The sequence below is a fragment of the Nerophis lumbriciformis genome, linkage group LG23, assembly GCF_033978685.3.
Source record: "Nerophis lumbriciformis linkage group LG23, RoL_Nlum_v2.1, whole genome shotgun sequence".
Lineage (NCBI taxonomy): Eukaryota > Metazoa > Chordata > Actinopteri > Syngnathiformes > Syngnathidae > Nerophis > Nerophis lumbriciformis.
In genome coordinates this window covers 19,052,501-19,072,706 of record NC_084570.2, presented here as the reverse complement: position 1 = coordinate 19,072,706, position 20,206 = coordinate 19,052,501, and the positions used below count along the sequence as shown (strand labels likewise).

At 41.4% G+C, this 20,206-nt stretch overlaps 1 protein-coding gene across 4 annotated transcripts in view; it reads left to right on the top strand.

Moving 5' to 3' along the window:
- LOC133622357 (gamma-aminobutyric acid receptor subunit beta-3-like) overlaps positions 1-20,206 on the top strand; it is a 235,090-nt gene that overhangs the window by 144,362 nt on the left and 70,522 nt on the right. For all 4 annotated transcript variants that reach the window (XM_061984998.2, XM_061984997.2, XM_061985000.2 and 1 more), the window contains one exon: positions 10,256-10,476. In XM_061984998.2, coding sequence (XP_061840982.1) covers positions 10,256-10,476 — 221 coding nt within the window. The remainder of the gene's footprint in view (positions 1-10,255; positions 10,477-20,206) is intronic.

Here is a 20,206-nt window from a genome sequence, read left to right as displayed (position 1 = left end):
ATGGTACAATGCAATCGACAAGATAGGACGGAGCTAGACCGTGTAGTATTTTATACGTAAGTAGTAAAACCTTAAAGTCACATCTTAAGTGCACAGGAAGCCAGTGCAGGTGAGCCAGTATAGGCGTAATATGATCAAACTTTCTTGTTCTTGTCAAAAGTCTAGCAGCCGCATTTTGTACCAACTGTAATTTTTTAATGCTAGACATAGGGAGACCCGAAAATAATACGTTACAGTAGTCGAGACGAGACGTAACGAACGCATGAATAATGATCTCAGCGTCGCTAGTGGATAAAATAGAACGGATTTTAGCGATATTACGGAGATGAAAGAAGGCCGTTTTAGTAACACTCTTAATGTGTGATTCAAACGAGAGAGTTGGGTCGAAGATAATACCCAGATTCTTTACTGATTCGCCTTGTGTAATTGTTTGGTTGTCAAATGTTAAGGTGGTATTATTAAATAAATGTCGGTGTTTAGCAGGACCGATAATCAGCATTTCCGTTTTCTTGGCGTTGAGTTGCAAGAGGTTAGCGGACATCCATTGTTTAATTTCATTAAAAATAAATTAAAAATATTAAAATTGTGCAAAATATCAATGGCATATCAAATACAATTTAAATAAAAATTGAATGCCTCTTTTCTATTTGCAGCCTTCTGACGTAAATATCAACATTAACTTTTTCCACAGGCTAATAAATTTAAAAATAAAATAACAATGAATAAACCAACCATTCAGGACTTTAAACTGCTCACTTTGCAATACACTGATCTAATCTGATGTGCCCAAGCCAGATACCTGCCATCTTTTCTTGGATCCTAGTTCATTAATGTTGGGGCTCAGGCTTTGAGCTTAGGCAACCTTCATTATCCAACCAAGGTGTTCATCGTAGTCCACCCGGACCACAGTCTTTGGGGCGTGCTTTAAAGGCACTGCCTTTAACGTCCGCTTTTCATCCATTCTATCAACGTGCTGGCCCAGTCACAAGATATGTGCGGCTTCTGCATGAACACACACGGGAATGCAACGCATACTTGATCAACAGCGATACAGGTTACACTGAGGGTGCCCGTATAAACAACTTTAACAATGTTAGAAATATACGCCACACTGTGAATCCACACCAAACAAAAATGACAAACACATTTCGGGAGAACATCCGCACCGTAACACAACATAAACACAACAGAACAAATACCCAGAACCCTTTGCAGCACTAACTCTTCCGGGACGCTACAATATACCCCCCCGCCCTCCACCTTGTAGCTTCCGGAAGAGTTAGTGCTGCAAAGGGTTCTGGGTATTTGTTCTGTTGTGTTTATGTTGTGTTACGGTGCGGAGGTTCTCCCGAAATGTGTTTGTCATTCTTGTTTGGTGTGGGTTCACAGTGTGGCGTATATTTCTAACAAAACTTAAAGTTGTTTATACGGCAACCCTCAGTGTAACCTGTATCGCTGTTGATTTAGTATGCATGGGAGGGTTGACAAGTATGAGAATTAGCGGTGAATGCAGTGTTACCGCGGCACCGCCGCTGTATATAATCAGCGGGCCAGCTCTAGTGTTAATTTGATATTGCCTCAAGGGCCAAGTGAAATTACACGGCGGGCCACATTTGGCCCGCGGGCCAGAGTTTGACACACTTGCTTTAGACCATCATAGTGCAGGCTACCCTTATCTCTTATGTTTGACTGCCATCTACTGGTCAGACTTATCATTACACCATGTACCAAATAAAATAGTTTGAGGTGAATAAGCTCAACCAAACTTATTCCATACATTAGGCGCACCGGGTTATAAAGTTAAAGTTAAAGTTAAAGTACCAATGATTGTCACACACACACTAGGTGTGGCGAAATTATTCTCTGCATTTGACCCATCACCCTTGATCACCCCCTGGGAGGTGAGGGGAGCAGTGGGCAGCAGCGGTGGCTGCGCCCGGGAATCATTTTGGTGATTTAACCCCCAAGTCCAACCCTTATAAGGCGCACTGTCGAGTTTTGAGGGAAAAAAAGGTTTTTTAGTGCGCCTTATAGTACGGAAAATACGGTACTATGGCGGAATCGCGCACATCTCTTTGGGTACGTTTTTGCCATATATGGATAATCCGTTGGGAAAAACGCCACAAATTGTGCAAATTCCAAAAGGCTCCTTTGGAAAAGTATGAAGGAAAGCAAGATTGTTTTATAAACATCTCCACCATGCCTCCATGGTTTTAGTTCACATTTTGGGGTCTTATGCAGATCCCAAATACACAAAAATGGCCCCTTTGAGTCCGTTAGAAAAAAAAAAGATTCATAGGCATATATATATATATATATATATATACTCTGATTCTGAGGATTCTCAATCTTTTCAATTGCTTCTGTGGATTGGAAAATGCCTTTTATAGAAAAACAAATGATGAATGGCCTTCGAGGATTGCACAAGACAAGTGTTAATTAGCATATTTTCGTTCGGGTCCTCCAAGGAGACAAACGAACAATAGGTTGGCAGCAGACCTGCTTGGAAGCCACAATGCCATTTTGAGCGGAGAAGCATGTATTGCAAAGCTCATGAATAACCTCATTGGAGTTTGCTGAAATCCTGCACGCGCGACATGGACACGAGTATTGGATGCTGCCATGTACGAGAATGGAATGTGTAAGGAAATAATGAGTTCAAAACAAATACATGTGGGGAGGTAAAGCTCACTGGTGTGTTACATTGTATTTGGAATCTTCTGGAAGTCATTTTCACGGAACTAACAGAAAAGGTTGATGTCGGTGAAACTTTCTCCATGAGTCAGCTCACCCACACATTACTGTAATGGTTACTGTACTCTAGAAGAGGGGGCAATGCACCTGTAGAGGATGCTGAGTCACAACTTGGCTTGTCGCGATATCAGAATTTCAGTAGTCGATACCGATACCTGTGAATTACCACCATTATAGTCACTTATTCGCAAAAAAACCCCCAAAACCCATCTACTTTTAAATGCACTACTTCAGGGCTATTCAACTACATAATAAAGAGGGCCGCAGTTTCAAGAGCCCAAGGGCTCAGGGACCGGATATCGAAATGTGGATGTTTTGTCAGAAAGTGCCTCTGCAGGTTATATTTCTCTGGGACTGCGTTTACTTAATTGCAGAGTAAACACATCGGCTTTCACACTGCACTGTCAATGAATTCATTATTCTGCCCTCGCTAGTCGTTTCCAGCGTGTGCAGCTATTTAACACCATAAAGAAGAGAAGCTCCAGTTTTTGTTGAGCAAGCATTATCGCTTTTTGATGACGTTCCGGTCGGATGAATGCGATCTCAGCGTGGGAGCCTTCATATTGAGGACAAATCGCTTATATATCCGATGTATATCCACGTATGAAAGAAAAAATTGGGAATCGCACTGTTCACACGGACATGAAGAAATCCGATACAGGTCGCATATGGGCAAACAAATCGGAATTGACCTGCAGTGTGAAGGCCTAAGTTGTGTTTTCGTAGCACTTTTAGAAGTGATAAAGGTTAGCTTGCATGCTTCTGCAGATTCTCTGCGCGTTGTAGTAAAAATGCACACTCACTGGGCTTGTGGTGGCGGATCTCTACTCTCACACACAAAGTGTATTATTCTGCGGTAAACTAGGGGTATATGAGGTGTGTTGTAAAAGAGGAGTTACACTGCCCCAACAGTTTATTTATTTACAAACCCCGTTTCCATATGAGTTGGGAAATTGTGTTAGATGTAAATATAAACGGAATACAATGATTTGCAAATCATTTTCAACCCATATTCAATTAAATGCACTACAAAGACAAGATATTTGATGTTCAAACTCATAAACTTTATTTTTTTTTTTTCAAATAATAATTAGCGTAGAATTTCATGCCTGCAACATGTGCCAAAGGAGTTGGGAAAGGGCATGTTCACCACTGTGTTACATGGCCTTTCCTTTTAACAACACTCAGTAAACGTTTGGGAACTGAGGAGACACATTTTTTAAGCTTCTCAGGTGGAATTCTTTCCCATTCTTGCTTGATGTACAGCTTAAGTTGTTCAACAGTCCGGGGGTCTCCGTTGTGGTATTTTAGGCTTCATAATGCGCCACACATTTTCAATGGGAGACAGGTCTGGACTACAGGCAGGCCAGTCTAGTACCCACACTCTTTTACTATGAAGCCATGTTGATGTAACACGTGGTTTGGAATTGTCTTGCTGAAATAAGCAGGGGCGTCCATGGTAACGTTGCTTGGATGGCAACATATGTTGCTCCAAATCCTGTATGTGCCTTTCAGCATTAATGGCGCCTTCCCAGATGTGTAAGTTACCCATGCCTTGGGCACTAATACACCCCCATACCATCTCAGATGCTGGCTTTTCAACTTTGCGCCTATAACAATCCGGATGGTTCTTTTCCTCTTTGGTCCGGAGGACACGACGTCCACAGTTTTCAAAAACAATTTGAAATGTGGACTCGTCAGACCACAGAACACTTTTCCACTTTGTATCAGTCCATCTTAGATGAGCTCAGGCCCAGCGAAGCCGACGGCGCTTTTGGGTGTTGTTGATAAACGGTTTTTGCCTTGCATAGGAGAGTTTTAACTTGCACTTACCGATGTAGCGACCAACTGTAGTTACTGACAGTGGGTTTATGAAGTGTTCCTGAACCCATGTGGTGATATCCTTTACACACTGATATCGCTTGTTGATGCAGTACAGCCTGAGGGATCGAATGTCACGGGCTTAACTGCTTTAGTGCAGTGATTTCTCCAGATTCTCTGAACCCTTTGATGATATTACGGACCGCAGATGGTGAAATCCCTAAATTCCTTGCAATAGCTGGTTGAGAAAGGTTTTTCTTAAACTGTTCAACAATTTGCTCACGCATTTGTTGACAAAGTGGTGACCCTCGCCCCATCCTTGTTTGTGAATGACTGAGCATTTCATGGAATCTACTTTTATACCCAATCATGGCACCCACCTGTTCCCAATTTGCCTGTTCACCTGTGTGATGTTCCAAATAAGTGTTTGATGAGCATTCCTCAACTTTATCAGTATTTATTGCCACCTTTCCCAACTTCTTTGTCACGTCTTGCTGGCATCAAATTCTAAAGTTAATGATTATTTGCAAAAAAAAAAAAGTTTATCAGTTTGAACATCAAATATGTTGTCTTTGTAGCATATTCAACTGAACATGGGTTGAAAATGATTTGCAAATCATTGTATTCCGTTTATATTTACATCTAACACAATTTCCCAACTCATATGGAAACGGGGTTTGTATTTAGTGAATGCAAAGTCCTTCAGCCAAGCAGCTGCCTCTTGGTCTTCTGTGTGGAGGGTGACCAATCCTCCTCTCAGTCTTTGGAGAGGGCAAGCTTCAATGGTGTGTTCCATTGTCTGCTCCTCTCCACAAGCACACAGTGGGCTAGGGCTACTGCCCCGTTTGTGAAGGCTGGCCAAGCACCGGCAATGTCCAGTCCTGAATCTGTTGGTCGACCACTGTGTCCTTGAAAGGTCTGTGCCGGGGACATGTTGTGAACGGTCTGACACAAGGTGTTTGTTGGGGATTTCTTTGGACGCCAATTCCTTTTCCCAAGCTGATTGGATGGTGAAGTCAGCTGGTGGGGTGTTTTTCCATATGGGGTGTCTGGATGGGAGTTGAGCAGTGGTTGGGTTGAGGATGTCTTTGTGGATTGATAGATGCATCCTTTGGGTACACGCTGTTTGTCGGATATGTGGAGGTGCAATGTTTGATAGGACAGGGAGCCAGGGGAGTTGTGTTGAGCGAATTATCCTGGTTATAATTCTCATGGTTGTTTTGAGCTGGGTGTCCACGTACTGTATGTGGGGTGACCTGGACCAAACGGGAACACAACATTGTGCTGCAGAGTGTGCAAGGGCTAATGCTTAGGTGCCTAGTGTGGAGGTTGGCACGACCCATTTCGCACCAGCAAGCTTGCAGAGCAGGTTGTTTCTAATCTTCAATTTAGCCGTCGTCCCTTTTATATGTTCCTTGAAGGACAGGGTCCTGTCAAGGGTCACTCTAAGGGAGTTTGGATTAGGGCCATGCTTAAATTTAAGCCCTCTGAGGTAGATGTGGAGTTCTCTGGCAGCTTTTGCATTGTCGAGATAGAATACATCGAATTGGTTTTAGGCACCAAGTTTTGCAGTACTGATCTACTTTAGTGAGGTTTTCAGTGAGCACCCGTGCCAGTTGATCAAAAACGGGTGCTTGGAATGCCAGACAGATGTCATCTGTGTAGATTAATTTACGGGATTCGATGCTGGGTAGGTCGTCCTTGTAGAGGTAAAACATTGTTGGAGCTCGTTGGGAGACCATTTGTCTGTGTTCTCCATGCGCTCTGGACATCCGGTTGGTCAGCAGAGTTTTGACGGTGGCTAGAGCCCAGGCAGGGAGTCCCTTTGTGAGTTTTAGTAGAAGGTCTTTATGCCAGACCGTAGGTGGCTGTGAGGTCGAAAAATACAGTCCCGGTCTTCTTTCTGCTCTCGAAACCATTTTCGATGTAGGCGGTTAGGGCCATTACTTGTTTTCCTGTGCTGCGGTCCTGAACATTAACATTTATGAGCAAGGGCAAACCGGAAGCGCAAAATCCGCATTTGTGATAGGCTTCCACAAATAAGTAAATATATTGAAAACACTGGCTCTTTTTCCTAACACAGCAGGCGTTCTTCTTCAACACTAACTCAGTGCTCATGCACTGAATAAAAATGTGTTGTAGAGTATTTGCTACTGACAATACTGAAAAAAAGCACGTGTCGATGTATTTTTTGCGTGTTGGTATTGACGCGGTAGCGAAGTATCGATTATTTTGACAACCTTAGTCACATCATGAATAAACTAATAACACCAGCAACAACATGGCAAATATTTCATTGTTTGTAGTTCTATATATGTACAGTTAAGGCAGGGGTCTGCAACACGCGACTTTAGAGCTGCATGTGGCTCTTTAGCACCGCTCTAGTGGCTTCCTGGAGCTTTTTTCAAAAGTGTATGAAAATGAAAAAGGATCGGGGGGAAAACAATTTTTTTTGTTTTAAAATGTTTTTTGTAGGAGGACAAACATGACACAAACCTTCCTAATTGTTACAAATCCCCCTGTTTATATCAAACATGCTTCACTGATGAGAGTATTTGGCGAGCACCGTTTGGTCCTACTAATTTCGGCAGTCCTTGAACTCACCATAGTTTGTCCGACTGCCACAGAAAGACGTGTTTTACGCCACTTCTTCTTTGTCTCATTTTGTCCACCAAACGTTTTATGCTGTGCGTGAATGCACAAAGGTGAGCTTTGTTGATGTTATTGACTTGTGTGCAGTGCTAATGAGGCATATTTGGTCAGTGCATGGCTGCAAGCTAATCGATGCTAACATTATTTAGGCTCTCTGTATGTACATATTGCATCATTATGCCTCGTTTGCAGATATATTTGATCTCATTTAATTTCCTTTACTCATGTCCTCTGTGTATTTAATTTATAATTGCATGTATCATGACACATTATCTCTTTGTAATATTGGCTGCAATTCAGATAGTTGTTTGTGTGCCATGTTGTTCCAGACCACAGCAAACGTTACCCAGCTTGCAAAGATTGTAATAAATCCATTAGAAGAAGACAGCCTGCCGTTTCTTTAAACTTGGACACTATACATCTATACCTTTGGCCATTCTAAGACGTTATCTTACCCTCTGAGAAGCCTCCATTTTACAAATGTTTTCCAATGTTGTGTAAATGTGTAGAATAAATATTACATTTCAACATTTCTGTCAACAGAGGTTTGCGTCAGCTTGCGACACATAGTCATTTTGATAGTAGGCTAACATAGCTAATATAGACACATCATGTGTTGCACTCATTATACCACTTATATAAGACTTCTAAAGTAATTCTGATAGGAGGCTAATATAGCTAATATAGACACTTACATCATGTGTTGCCTTCATTATAAGACTTATATAAGACTTTTAAAGTCATTTTAATAGTATGCTAATATAGACACATCATGTGTTGCACTCATAACACTTATATAAGACTTTTACAGTCATTTTGATAGTATACTAAAATAGCTAATGTAGACACTTACATCATGTGTTGCACTCATTATAACACTTATATAAGGTTTTAATTTTTTTGCGACTCCTGACATTTTCTTTTTGTATTTTTGGTCCAATATGGCTCTTTCAACATTTTGGTTTTGCCAACCCGTGGTCTGATTGATTAGGATAGTTCAGGACCACCGGACGACATTGTTATTGCTTGTGTCTTTCATGGGCTCAATGAACACGTATGTAGAGCCTTAGGTTAGGAGAGCACCAAAACAAGACCTAAACAGGCAACATTGACGACAGACATTGATCAGGGTTAAGAAGAAGCAGCGGTTGCAGGCAGACTGAAGTCGAGATAATATAACACCTGTAGAAGCATTTTCAATCGGAGCGCGTGTAAAAAATGTAGCTAATAAAAGGTAACTCAAAAGACAGTAATTCACTGAAGGTAACATTTGGAATTTTACGATCAGGGTCTTTCAGATGCCAATTCCGATACCGATCATCCATTTGTCCATCCATCCATCCATCTTCTTCCGCTTATCCGAGGTCAGGTCGCGGGGGCAGCAGCCTAAGCAGGGAAGCCCAGACTTCCCTCTCCCCAGCCACTTCGCCCAGCTCCTCCCGGGGGATCCCGAGGCGTTCCCAGGCCAGCCGGGAGACATAGTCTTCCCAACGTGTCCTGGGTCTTCCCCGTGGCTTCCTACCGGTCGGACGTGCCCTAAACACCTCCCTCGGGAGGCGTTCGAGTGGCATCCTGACCAGATGTCCGGACCACCTCATCTGGCTCCTCTCGATGTGGAGGAGCAGCGGTTTTACTTTGAGCTCCTCCCGAATGGCAGAGGTTCTCACCCTATCTCTAAGGGAGAGCCCTGCCACCCGGCGGAGGAAACTCATTTCGGCCGCTTTTACCCGTGATCTTGTCCTTTCGGTCATAACCCAAAGCTCATGACCATAGGTAAGGATGGGAACGTAGATCGACCGGTAAATCGAGAGCTTTGCCTTCCGGCTCAGCTCCTTCTTCACCACAACGGATCGATACAGCGTCCGCATTACTGAAGACGCCGCACCGATCCGCCTGTCGATCTCATGATCCACTTTTTCCTCACTCGTGAACAAGACTCCGAGGTACTTGAACTCCTCCACTTGGGGCAAGATCTCCTCCCCAACCCGGAGATGGCACTCCACCCTTTTCCGGGCGAGAACCATGGACTCGGACTTGGAGGTGCTGATTACCATCCCAGTCGTTTCACACTCGGCTGCGAACCGATCCAGTGAGAGCAGATCTTGGCCAGATGAAGCCATCAGGACCACAACATCTGCAAAAAGCAGAGACCTAATCCTGCAGCCACCAAACCAGATACCCTCAACGCCTTGACTGCGCCTAGAAATTCTGTCCATAAAGGTTATGAACAGAATCGGTGACAAAGGGCATTCCATTTGTGCTTCAGCCAAACCAATCACATGTAATAACTGTAATTTGTTTTATTTTTATGGCGACACTGTAACAATATCAACACAATATTCACGCTAGAACATTATTCTCTTTTATTGCATACACTACTATCTACTACTCTTTTAAATCCTCTGTCCAGAGAATTATTCCCTGAATTTGTAAACAATAACAAAAACTATAATCAAAAGAAAAAATATGGAAATACAATTATTGATCTTATCACTCTAGTATCGGTCACATACTGATACCACCCTTGGTATTGACACTGTCCTTTTCTTACGTGTATGCCTGGTCTACTATCATAATCTATTTGTTAATTTCCTGATGATAGCTGCTTACTTTCTGCTGTAATGTGGTTGCATTAAAGTTTTCTAAGCACTTATTTCTCGTGTTTATTCAATTTAGCTCCACGGCTAGTTTAGCAATTAGCATGTCTTCTTGTCTTAACATATTAAACCTTGTCCTCCAGTGATATTCGGTATTCGTAGTTTATATATTTATTATTGTCGCAATGGAGGTGATGATTATTAACTTAGGGCAGAGGCTTCACACTGCGTATGGACATACAAGCTGCTCGCCGCCTCTGTCAGCCATGGAGCGCAAAAATGCATATAGTATCAGCCAGCGGGAATCTGCAATAAAAGGCATTAATCGCCCGACAGTGATCGGTGGCAGATCAACCGCACATCCCCAGTGATCCTTATTTGTTTTTTCTACCCGTACACCCAATGACCAGATCTCGTGCTCTGCTCCACAGGACTACACGTTGACAATGTATTTCCAGCAGTACTGGAGGGACAAACGTCTGGCCTATGTCGGAATCCCTCTCAACCTCACCTTGGACAATAGAGTAGCAGACCAGCTGTGGGTACCAGACACCTATTTCCTCAATGACAAGAAGTCCTTTGTCCACGGAGTCACCGTCAAAAACCGCATGATCCGTCTTCATCCAGATGGAACCGTTCTTTACGGCCTTAGGTAAGGCACTTACTGCACCATGACACATTTTCATGTTTCACACTGAATGTTTGCCCTTGACTTTGTTGGGTGGTGCCAGTCCCCTCAAACGAAACGACCAAGTCTCACCCGTGATTGGTTTGAAAGTGAATTTTTGGGGTCATAAAAATGTCTTTGTCCCAGCGTCAAGTTAATTCAGCGTGTTTAAAGCCCTATCACAGTACCGCACTTCCTCGAGCTGACAATTTGGCAGTTTCCCACCGCTGGCTTCTGAGCAACTCAAGGATTACGTGTCATGCTCAAGGGCACCTCGGCATTGGGTTTGAAACGGAAGAGGGACCAAGTGACATGGACCCATGCAAAAAGAATACATTGTAAAAGTGGTTCGGAGTTGCATCCATGGCACTTTCTGTTTGGCCTCATTTAGAATTTCCATTGATCTTTTCAACAAAGGACCCTTAAATATGGATGCATGCTTTGAATTATTACACTTTCTGTCGCAACTTATTTGATTATGTAAGTTCATAGCACTGAGCTCAGTGGGATACTTAAAGACCTCTCAGTGCTTTTAGAAGATGAATGACAGCCTGACAGCCGGTCACTGATATGAGCTGTTAGATAATTATCGGGTAGGGCTTGCTATAATACAGTTAGTCAATCTATATTCTTGTCTGTCACACCCCCCTTGGATGGAAATGTTTGAGAACCTGATAATATGAAATAATTGATCTGTAGGCTTGAGTACTGTATATTTTTTATTAGAATAGAATAAGGTCTTTATTTGGAGCAAATGGGCCATATGGCTAAAAACTGTATCACGATACAAGTGTTTGGTAACACTTTTGTATGGGGAACATATTCGCCATTAATTAGTTGCTTATTAACATGCAAATTAGTAACATATTGGCTCTTAATTAGTCATTATTAAGTACTTATTAATGCCTTATTCTGCATGGCCTTATTATACAACAACCCTAGCCCTAACCCTAAGCCTCTAACCCTAATCCTAACCAAATAACTGTAAATGAAGTCTTTGTTACTTACAGTATGTTCCCCATACTAAAGTGTTACCAAGTGTTTTGTATCGGTTGATATAAGAGGTTTTTATGACCTACCAATAATTAGGACTAGGAGAAAAATATATTGAATGTAAACAATTTTGATTAAAATGCAACCTTCCTTTCATTATAATCCCCTCAGCTATCAAGGCAGAAAGGAAATGTCAACACAAGCATGGAAAACACTCAATGTAAACAAAATTGTAAAATCACATTGAACACTTAACAATAACATCTTAAAATGAAGGTGCAAAAATAAAGAATACGTTAGAAATGATTAATAAAGTGTAATAAAATAGTGCACAGTGTGAAAATTTAAACAGAGAAACCTGAGAAGAGCTATTTTCTGCAGGTTTAGTGACAGGAAATTACAGCTGTGCTCTAAAGGGTAAGGGGGATTACGGAGGTGTGGTATTACCGGTCTTGGTGGGGACAAGCGCCTTGCATCATTTACAGACCACATTATGGTTCATGGCAGGCCTGGGAAATCATTTTAACTCGGGGGCCAAATTTAGATAAAAAAATGTGTCTGGGGGCCGGTAGATCTATTTTTAGGAACACTAATACAAAACCTCACAATAATGTCTGATTGAAGGCTAAAAACGTTATGACAGACGGCCTGGAAAAACCGAATGGAATTTTTTTTTTTTTTTTATTGAATGAGACGCCCAGAATGTACAAGAAAATAAAGAATGTGTGATTTACAATATTAACTATGAACGATAAAACACTGAATATTGACAACATATGAACGGCACACCCCCTCTCGATCGACATATTTTACGATCAGGCGATACGCAACAAAAATGCAACAAACACAGCGAAATATGAACAAGAAGGGTAACAAAACAAAACCCTACCTACAATCTGACACATCTGACATATCACTAAGCTTTAAAGGGGAACATTATCACCAGACCTATGTAAGCGTCAATATATACCTTGATGTTGCAGAAAAAAGACCATATATTTTTTAACCGATTTCCGAACTCTAAATGGGTGAATTTTGGCGAATTAAACGCCTTTCTATTATTCGCTCTCGGAGCGATGACGTCACTTTGTGACGTCATCGGGAAGCAATCCGCCATTTTCTCACTTTCGTCGGTGTGTTGTCGGAGGGTGTAACAACACGAACAGGGACGGATTCAAGTTGCACCAGTGGCCCAAAGATGCGAAAGTGGCAAGAAATTGGACGAAATTTGTTCACAATACGAGGGTGTGGGGAAAGCCGACGAAATGGTCAGTCGTTTGTTCCGCACACTTTACCGTCGAAAGCTATACTACGACAGAGATGGCAAGAATGTGTGGATATCCTGCAACACTCAAAGCAGATGCATTTCCAACGCTAAAGACCCTAGCTTCCCTGGCCTGCTGACATCAACTCCAAAACTGGACGGATCAGCTTTCAGGAAAAGAGAGCGGATGAGGGTATGTCTACAGAATATATTAATTGATGAAAACTTTATTCATTACTCGCGGTTTTACGTAAATTATTATACATAAACTGTGTTTACCAATAATTTTTTTTTTAATCATTCGAGTAGTCTTGTGTAATGCAATATTTTGCGTCTATTTAGGTATGGTTAACCTGAGTGCTGAAATCGTGGAAAAATATATGTTCTTAGCGTGCCTGAAATGGGCTGTCTGCACTCTCAAAGTGCATGTTGTTGCCAAATGTATTTCATATGCTGTAAACCTAGTTCATAGTTGTTAGTTTCCTTTAATGCCAAACAAACACATATCAATCGTTGGTTAGAAGGCGATCGCCGAATTTGTCCTCGCTTTCTCCCGTGTCGCTGGCTGTCGTGTCGTTTTCGTCGGTTTCGCTTGCATACGGTTCAAACCAATATGGCTCAATAGCTTCAGTTTCTTCTTCAATTTCGTTTTCGCTACCTGCCTCCACACTACAACCATCCGTTTCAATACATGCGTAATCTGTTGAATCGCTTAAGCCGCTGAAATCCGAGTCTGAATCCGAGCTAATGTCGCTATACCTTGCTGTTCTTTCCGCCATGTTTGTTTGTGTTGGCTTCACTGTGTGACGTCACAGAAAAATGGACGGGTGTATATAACGATGGTTAAAATCAGGCACTTTGAAGCTTTTTTTAGGGATATTGCGTGATGGGTAAAATTTAGAAAAAATCTTCGAAAAATAAAATAAGCCACTGGGAACTGATTTTTAATGGTTTGTGATAATGTTCCCCTTTAAAACTTTGTTGACACCCACATTTCAGACTGGCCGCTCTGGAAACACTCTGTGGAAACGCTCCCCACCCACACTGCTTGGTGCCTCGTCTGAGCTGCTGTGACTTAGATTACCATAGTAACTAATTAGATTACCATAGTAACTAGTATATTATGCAAAAGTGCAGATTCCAACCATTGAAATACTTTGTATAGTTCAACATTTATGGTAATTTGAAAACAACACTGCACATCATAATGGCAGCTACAGTTTCCATCTTAAAAGATCTAAAAAAAATTGTTTGGGAATGTCCAGCGGGCCAGATTGAAAAGCGGGCCTTAATTTGCCCAGGTCTGGTTTATGGTTTGAGTTTTCTTTCGAACACGCATTGGTCTGACTATGGTCCGTTTAAGAAAAAAAATCCAAAATGGGCTAATTGAATGGGTACGCACCTTTATAATGGCGAATATTTCCAGCAGACCTGCGAGATTACCTCCTCTTGTAGCTCATCCATACTTTCACACAGCTCTGTGCTTAACGTCTCATTTTGACGTCCAATGTTTTGGTTTTGGCTGGATGGCCATCGGAAGGAGGCGAGCGCCATGGGCCTGGCCTTCCTCCCTTAAAGCGGATGGCCTCCACTCTAATTTACTGGAGCGTAGAAGCCCTGAAAATGTGCTTTTCTTTTGGTGAACAACCTGTCTTCACAGCCACATCTTTTATGCCACTGTCATGTGTTTCGGTGAAAACAGTTAAAATAGCAGCAATGAAAACACAAAATCTAACTTCCTCAAAAAGAATGTGTGATGTTTAAAATAGAGCTGCAGCTATCGAATGTTTTAGTAATCGAGTATTCTATCGAATATCCCGATCGATTAATCGAGTAATCAAATAAATCATATTTTTGCTGAATTTAAAAAAAAAAAGTTTTTGTCCTGTCCAGCTTCTCAGGAAAATCATATAGTTGATGTAGATGCGCATATCGGCTGTACACATTTACTTTACAAAAGAGAAGTGTGGGATACTTCTGTTGTTGCCTTATTTATATTTTGACTTTATTAAATGGATTTATTTTATTTTGTCCAACCGGGCCGGAGCAATATTTTTGCTTGGTTAAGGTTTAATTGTACATGTTTATATGTGCCCTCAATTATTGCGTTTGGCCTAATTGTCTTTTATTTCCTAAACGCCTGTTTTCAATATTGAAGGCTGACACGCACAGCTGAAATGCGTCCGTGGTTGATTGTGCCAATTTGTGTGTGCTAATAACAACAGGTCACCTACTCAGTGGCCTAGTGGTTAGAGTGTCCGCCCTGAGGTCGGTAGGTTATGAGTTCAAACCCCGGCCGAGTCATATCAAAGACTATAAAAATGGGACCCATTACCTCCCTGCTTGGCACTCAGCATCAAGGTTTGGAATTGGGGGTTAAATCACCAAAAATGATTCCCGGGCGCGGCACCGCTGCTGCCCACTGCTCCCCTCACCTCCCAGGGGGTGAACAAGGGGATGGATCAAATGCAGAGGACAAATTTCACCACACCTAGTGTGTGTGTGACAGTCATTGGTACTTTACTTTGTACTTCAGGTGCACTCACAGCCCTATGTGCTGTGTGTTGTGACCGCATAAACAAAGTTCTTGTCTCTCGTGCGTTTTTGATGATTATATGGTGCCATTTAAATGGTGGTTTCTCCACGCAAATCCACTAAGCTGTTTTCAACCTGCCAACAATACATAAACAATATAAAAAGATGACGACGATGACGTCAAGACTATTGTAGACAAAAATTTTATTGTTGACATTTATCGACTTATTGTTGCAGCCTTAGTCGCAACACAAGGACCGCCTGTGATAATTTAGTGAGAATGTCATCATCATTTAAAGTCACATTGCTTAATTAATGAATAGTTACTTGGATGTCCAAGTTCGGTATACTCGACAATGAGATGGAAAGTGTAAAGATAGATAACACCACACAATGACTGTCCATATCTCGCAGACCTGATGTTACTAATTATGCAGTAGCTGTGTAATGTGTTGACATAATGGCTTTCAAAGCGTCATAAGAGTCTTAACAGAATAAAGACAAGCAGCGGCGAACTGCCAATTTGCCAGCTTTGAGTCGGGGTAGCCTTGGCCTCGAAATGGTGGCGAATTTGCATTTGACTTTGTTGCTCGTTTTCGACCGTCTCCATATCAGCCGTTTGAGCTGGTGACCCGAATGACTCGAGCGCGCACAAAAACAAACTTAATCCTATTTTCAGTTTCACCATTGGTCAACTTATCTCAAGATGGAAGATACAGTGGCTATAGTTTGGAATATATTTTGAGTGTTGGACCAGGACATACAGTCGTGGTCAAAAGTTTACATACACTTGTAAAGAACATAATGTCATGGCTGTCTTGAGTTTCCAATCATTTCTACAACTCTTATTTTTTTGTGATAGAGTGATTGGAGCACATACTTGTTGGTCACAACAAACATTCATGAAGTTTGGTTCTTTTTTTAAATTTATTATGGGTCTACTGAAAATGTGAGCAAATCTGCTGGGTCAAAAGTATACATACAGCAATGTTAATATTTGGTTATATGTCCCTTGGCAAGTTTCACTGCAATAATGCGCTTTTGGTAGCCATCCACAAGCTTCTGGCAAGCTTCTGGTTGAATGTTTGACCACTACTCTAGACAAAATTGGTGAAGTTCAGCTACATTTGTTGGTTTTCTGACATGAACTTGTTTCTTCAGCATTGTCCAAAGTCAGGACTTTGGGAAGGCCATTCTAAAACTTTAATTCGAGCATGATTTAGCCATTCCTTTACCACTTTTGACGTGTGTTTGGGGTCATTGTCCTAACTGAGCCCAAGACCCAACCTCCGGGCTGATGATTTTAGGTTGTCCTGAAGAATTTGGAGGTAATCCTCCTTTTTCATTGTCCCATTTACTCTCTGCAAAGCACCAGTTCCATTGGCAGCAAAACAGGCCCAGAGCATAATACTACCACCACCATGCTTGACGGTGGGCGTGGTGTTCCTGGTATTAAAAGCCTCACCTTTTCTCCTCCAAACATATTGCTGGGTATTGTGGCCAAACAGCTCCATTTTTGTTTCATCTGACATCACACGGACAAAGATAAGACCTTCTGGAGGAAAGTTCTGTGGTCAAATTATTGTAAACTCCAGATAGCCTTGACATGATGTTCTTTACAAGTGTATGAAAACTTTTGACCACAATTGTACATACAGTTTTAACACACCGCCCTTCTTTTGATGCACCGGTTGATCTGCCACCGATGAGAACCGATCGATTCCCGTCAAAAAGTATGTACTGTGTTTATTTTCCCTCCTCCAACTAACAGAAGTAGCTAGCAGCTAACTGTGTATGTACAAACACGTTGTGTATTCCTTACAAGTACCATTATCACTGGAGGACGAGGCTAAACATGTTAGACACAGAGTAAGAGCAAGCAGGCGTGCTAATCGCTAAACTAGCCGCTAAGCTACAAGACCAAGAAATACGTGCTTCAAAAAGTTGAAAAAGTGTAGATGGAAGTGTGTTGCAGCAGAAACATGAAACTAATTATTAATTAATAAATTCATTAATAGGAGTCTAGAGCAAGGGTACCACAACCTTTTGCCTCCAAGACAGCGATTTGAAGTAAGAGTGTCCCAATACAACTTTTTGACTTCCAATATGTTTCCAATATTGCAGCCTTGAGAATTTGGCCGATACCGATATTGACCCAGTACAATATCAGCAGCAATCATACATACTTTTATTAAATAGCAGCGTGGAATGTTGGAAAATATTCAAGTGACATTAATCAGAGAACAATGATAGGTAAACACCAACCTATTTATTATTAACCGTTGTCTGGAATGGACTTATGCTGTCTTTTAAGTTGAAGTGGAGTGGTAATTGTTTTTGGCGACACCCGGTGGCCACAGTAATTGATGACGTCAAGCTTATGATGCGGGTAAGTGTTACTGGATACTTTCTAATACGCTTGTGACGTTGTGGGTGTAAATAATATGCAACTATACTTATTTGATACTTGTTTATATTGACAAATGTGCAGTTTTAGACTACAATGTTGTTCAATCCAGGACACTTGTCTAGCTTGTGTACTTAGCTGTTGTGTAGCTGTTAGCTCCTAGTAGCCTAGCATGTTTACCTTTTGTTAACGACTTGACTAAATACGAATAAAAAATAACCTTGTGTGTTTTTTGGAGGACATTTAGATGTTAACTGGCTGTCCAGCTTAGGACAAGTGAAGACTGCTCGTATCAAAGATTTGACATGCAAACTGATACCATTCACAACTTGTTTTGTTTTTTTGCTGATATCACACCAATATCCTTTATCAATCTTGGATCAGGACGCCCTCATTTTAAGTGTGAAACACACATAACCTAAATGTAAATAATAAAGTTCCCCACAAGTTGGCGGGCCAAACAAAACGACTCAGTGGGCCAAATCTGGCCCACTTACCCCACTTTGTGTAACCCTGGTGTAGAGAGAGGATAATATAACGGTATTGCTGTGTAGCAGCCAGGCGTACTTGTAAGAGTGGGACGGATTGATCTATACGTCGGTAGTGTCGATACCAAATATAGTATCAGTATATGATCAATACTACATTGTAAAAAACTGACCGTAAAATCTATGGCAGGAAATTGTTAAATAGCAACAGTAAAACAGGGTAGAATTAAAAATAGTTTTATCACAGTAGTAATTGAAGTGGATTCCTGCAAACCAAGAAAACCCCGTTTCCATACGAGTTGGGAAATTGTGTTAGATGTAAATATAAACGGAATACAATGATTTGCAAATCATTTTCAACCCATTTTCAGTTGAATATGCTACAAATACAACATATTTGATGTTCAAACTGATAAACATTTTTTTTTTTTGCAAATAATCATTAACTTTAGAATTTGATGCCAGCAACACGTGAAAAAGAAGTTGGGAAAGGTGGCAATAAATACTGATAAAGTTGAGGAATGCTCATCAAACACTTATTTGGAACATCCCACAGGTGTGCAGGCTAATTGGGAACAGGTGGGTGCCATGATTGGGTATAAAAACAGCTTCCCAAAAAATGCTCAGTCTTTCACAAGAAAGGATGGGGCGAGGTACACCCCTTTGTCCACAACTGCGTGAGCAAATAGTCAAACAGTTTAAGAACAACGTTTCTCAAAGTGCAATTGCAAGAAATTTTGGGATTTCAACATCTACGGTCCATAATATCATCAAAAAGTTCAGAGAATCTGGAGAAATCACTGCACGTAAGCGGCATGGCCGGAAACCAACATTGAATGACCGTGACCTTCGATCCCTCAGACGGCACTGTATCAAAAACTGACATCAATCTCTAAAGGATATCACCACATGGGCTCAGGAACACTTCAGAAAACCACTGTCACTAAATACAGTTGGTCGCTACATCTGTAAGTGCAAGTTAAAGCTCTACTATGCAAAGCGAAAGCCATTTATCAACAACATCCAGAAACGGTGCCGGCTTCTCTGGGCCCGAGATCATCTAAGATGGACTCATGCAAAGTGGAAAAGTGTTCTGTGGTCTGACGAGTCCACATTTCAAATTGTTTTTGGAATTATTCAACATCGTGTCATCCGAACCAAAGGGGAAGCGAACCATCCAGACTGTTATCGACGCAAAGTTCAAAAGCCAGCATCTGTGATGGTATGGGGGTGCATTAGTGCCCAAGGCATGGGTAACTTACACATCTGTGAAGGCACCATTAATGCTGAAAGGTACATACAGGTTTTGGAACAACATATGCTGCCATCTAAGCGCCGTCTTTTTCATGGACGCCCCTAATTATTTCAGCAAGACAATGCCAAGCCACATTCAGCACGTGATACAACAGCGTGGCTTCGTAAAAAAAGACTGCGGGTACTTTCCTGGCCCGAATGCAGTCCAGACCTGTCTCCCATCGAAAATGTGTGGCGCATTATGAAGCGTAAAATACGACAGCGGAGACCCCGGACTGTTGAACGACTGAAGCTCTACATAAAACAAGAATGGGAAAGATTTCCACTTTCAAAGCTTCAACAATTAGTTTCCTCAGTTCCCAATCGTTTATTGAGTGTTGTTAAAATAAAAGGCCATGTAACACAGTTGTGAACATGCCCTTTCCCAACTACTTTGGCACATGTTGCAGCCATGAAATTCTAAGTTAATCATTATTTGCAAAAAAAAAAATAAAGTTTATGAGTTTGAACATCAAATATCTTGTCTTTGTAGTGCATTCAATTGAATATGGGTTGAAAAGGATTTGCAAATCATTGTATTCCGTTTATATTTACATCTAACACAATTTCTCAACTCATATGGAAACAGGGTTCGTAAATGACTCTGGTTATAATACGTACAAAACACATGACTTTTCTGTGAAAATTGTACAATGCATTTGCAAATACTGTAATGTCACAAGCAAGTCAATATTCTAAAATTCACGGTATTAGTCTGTCTAAATTAAAGATAAT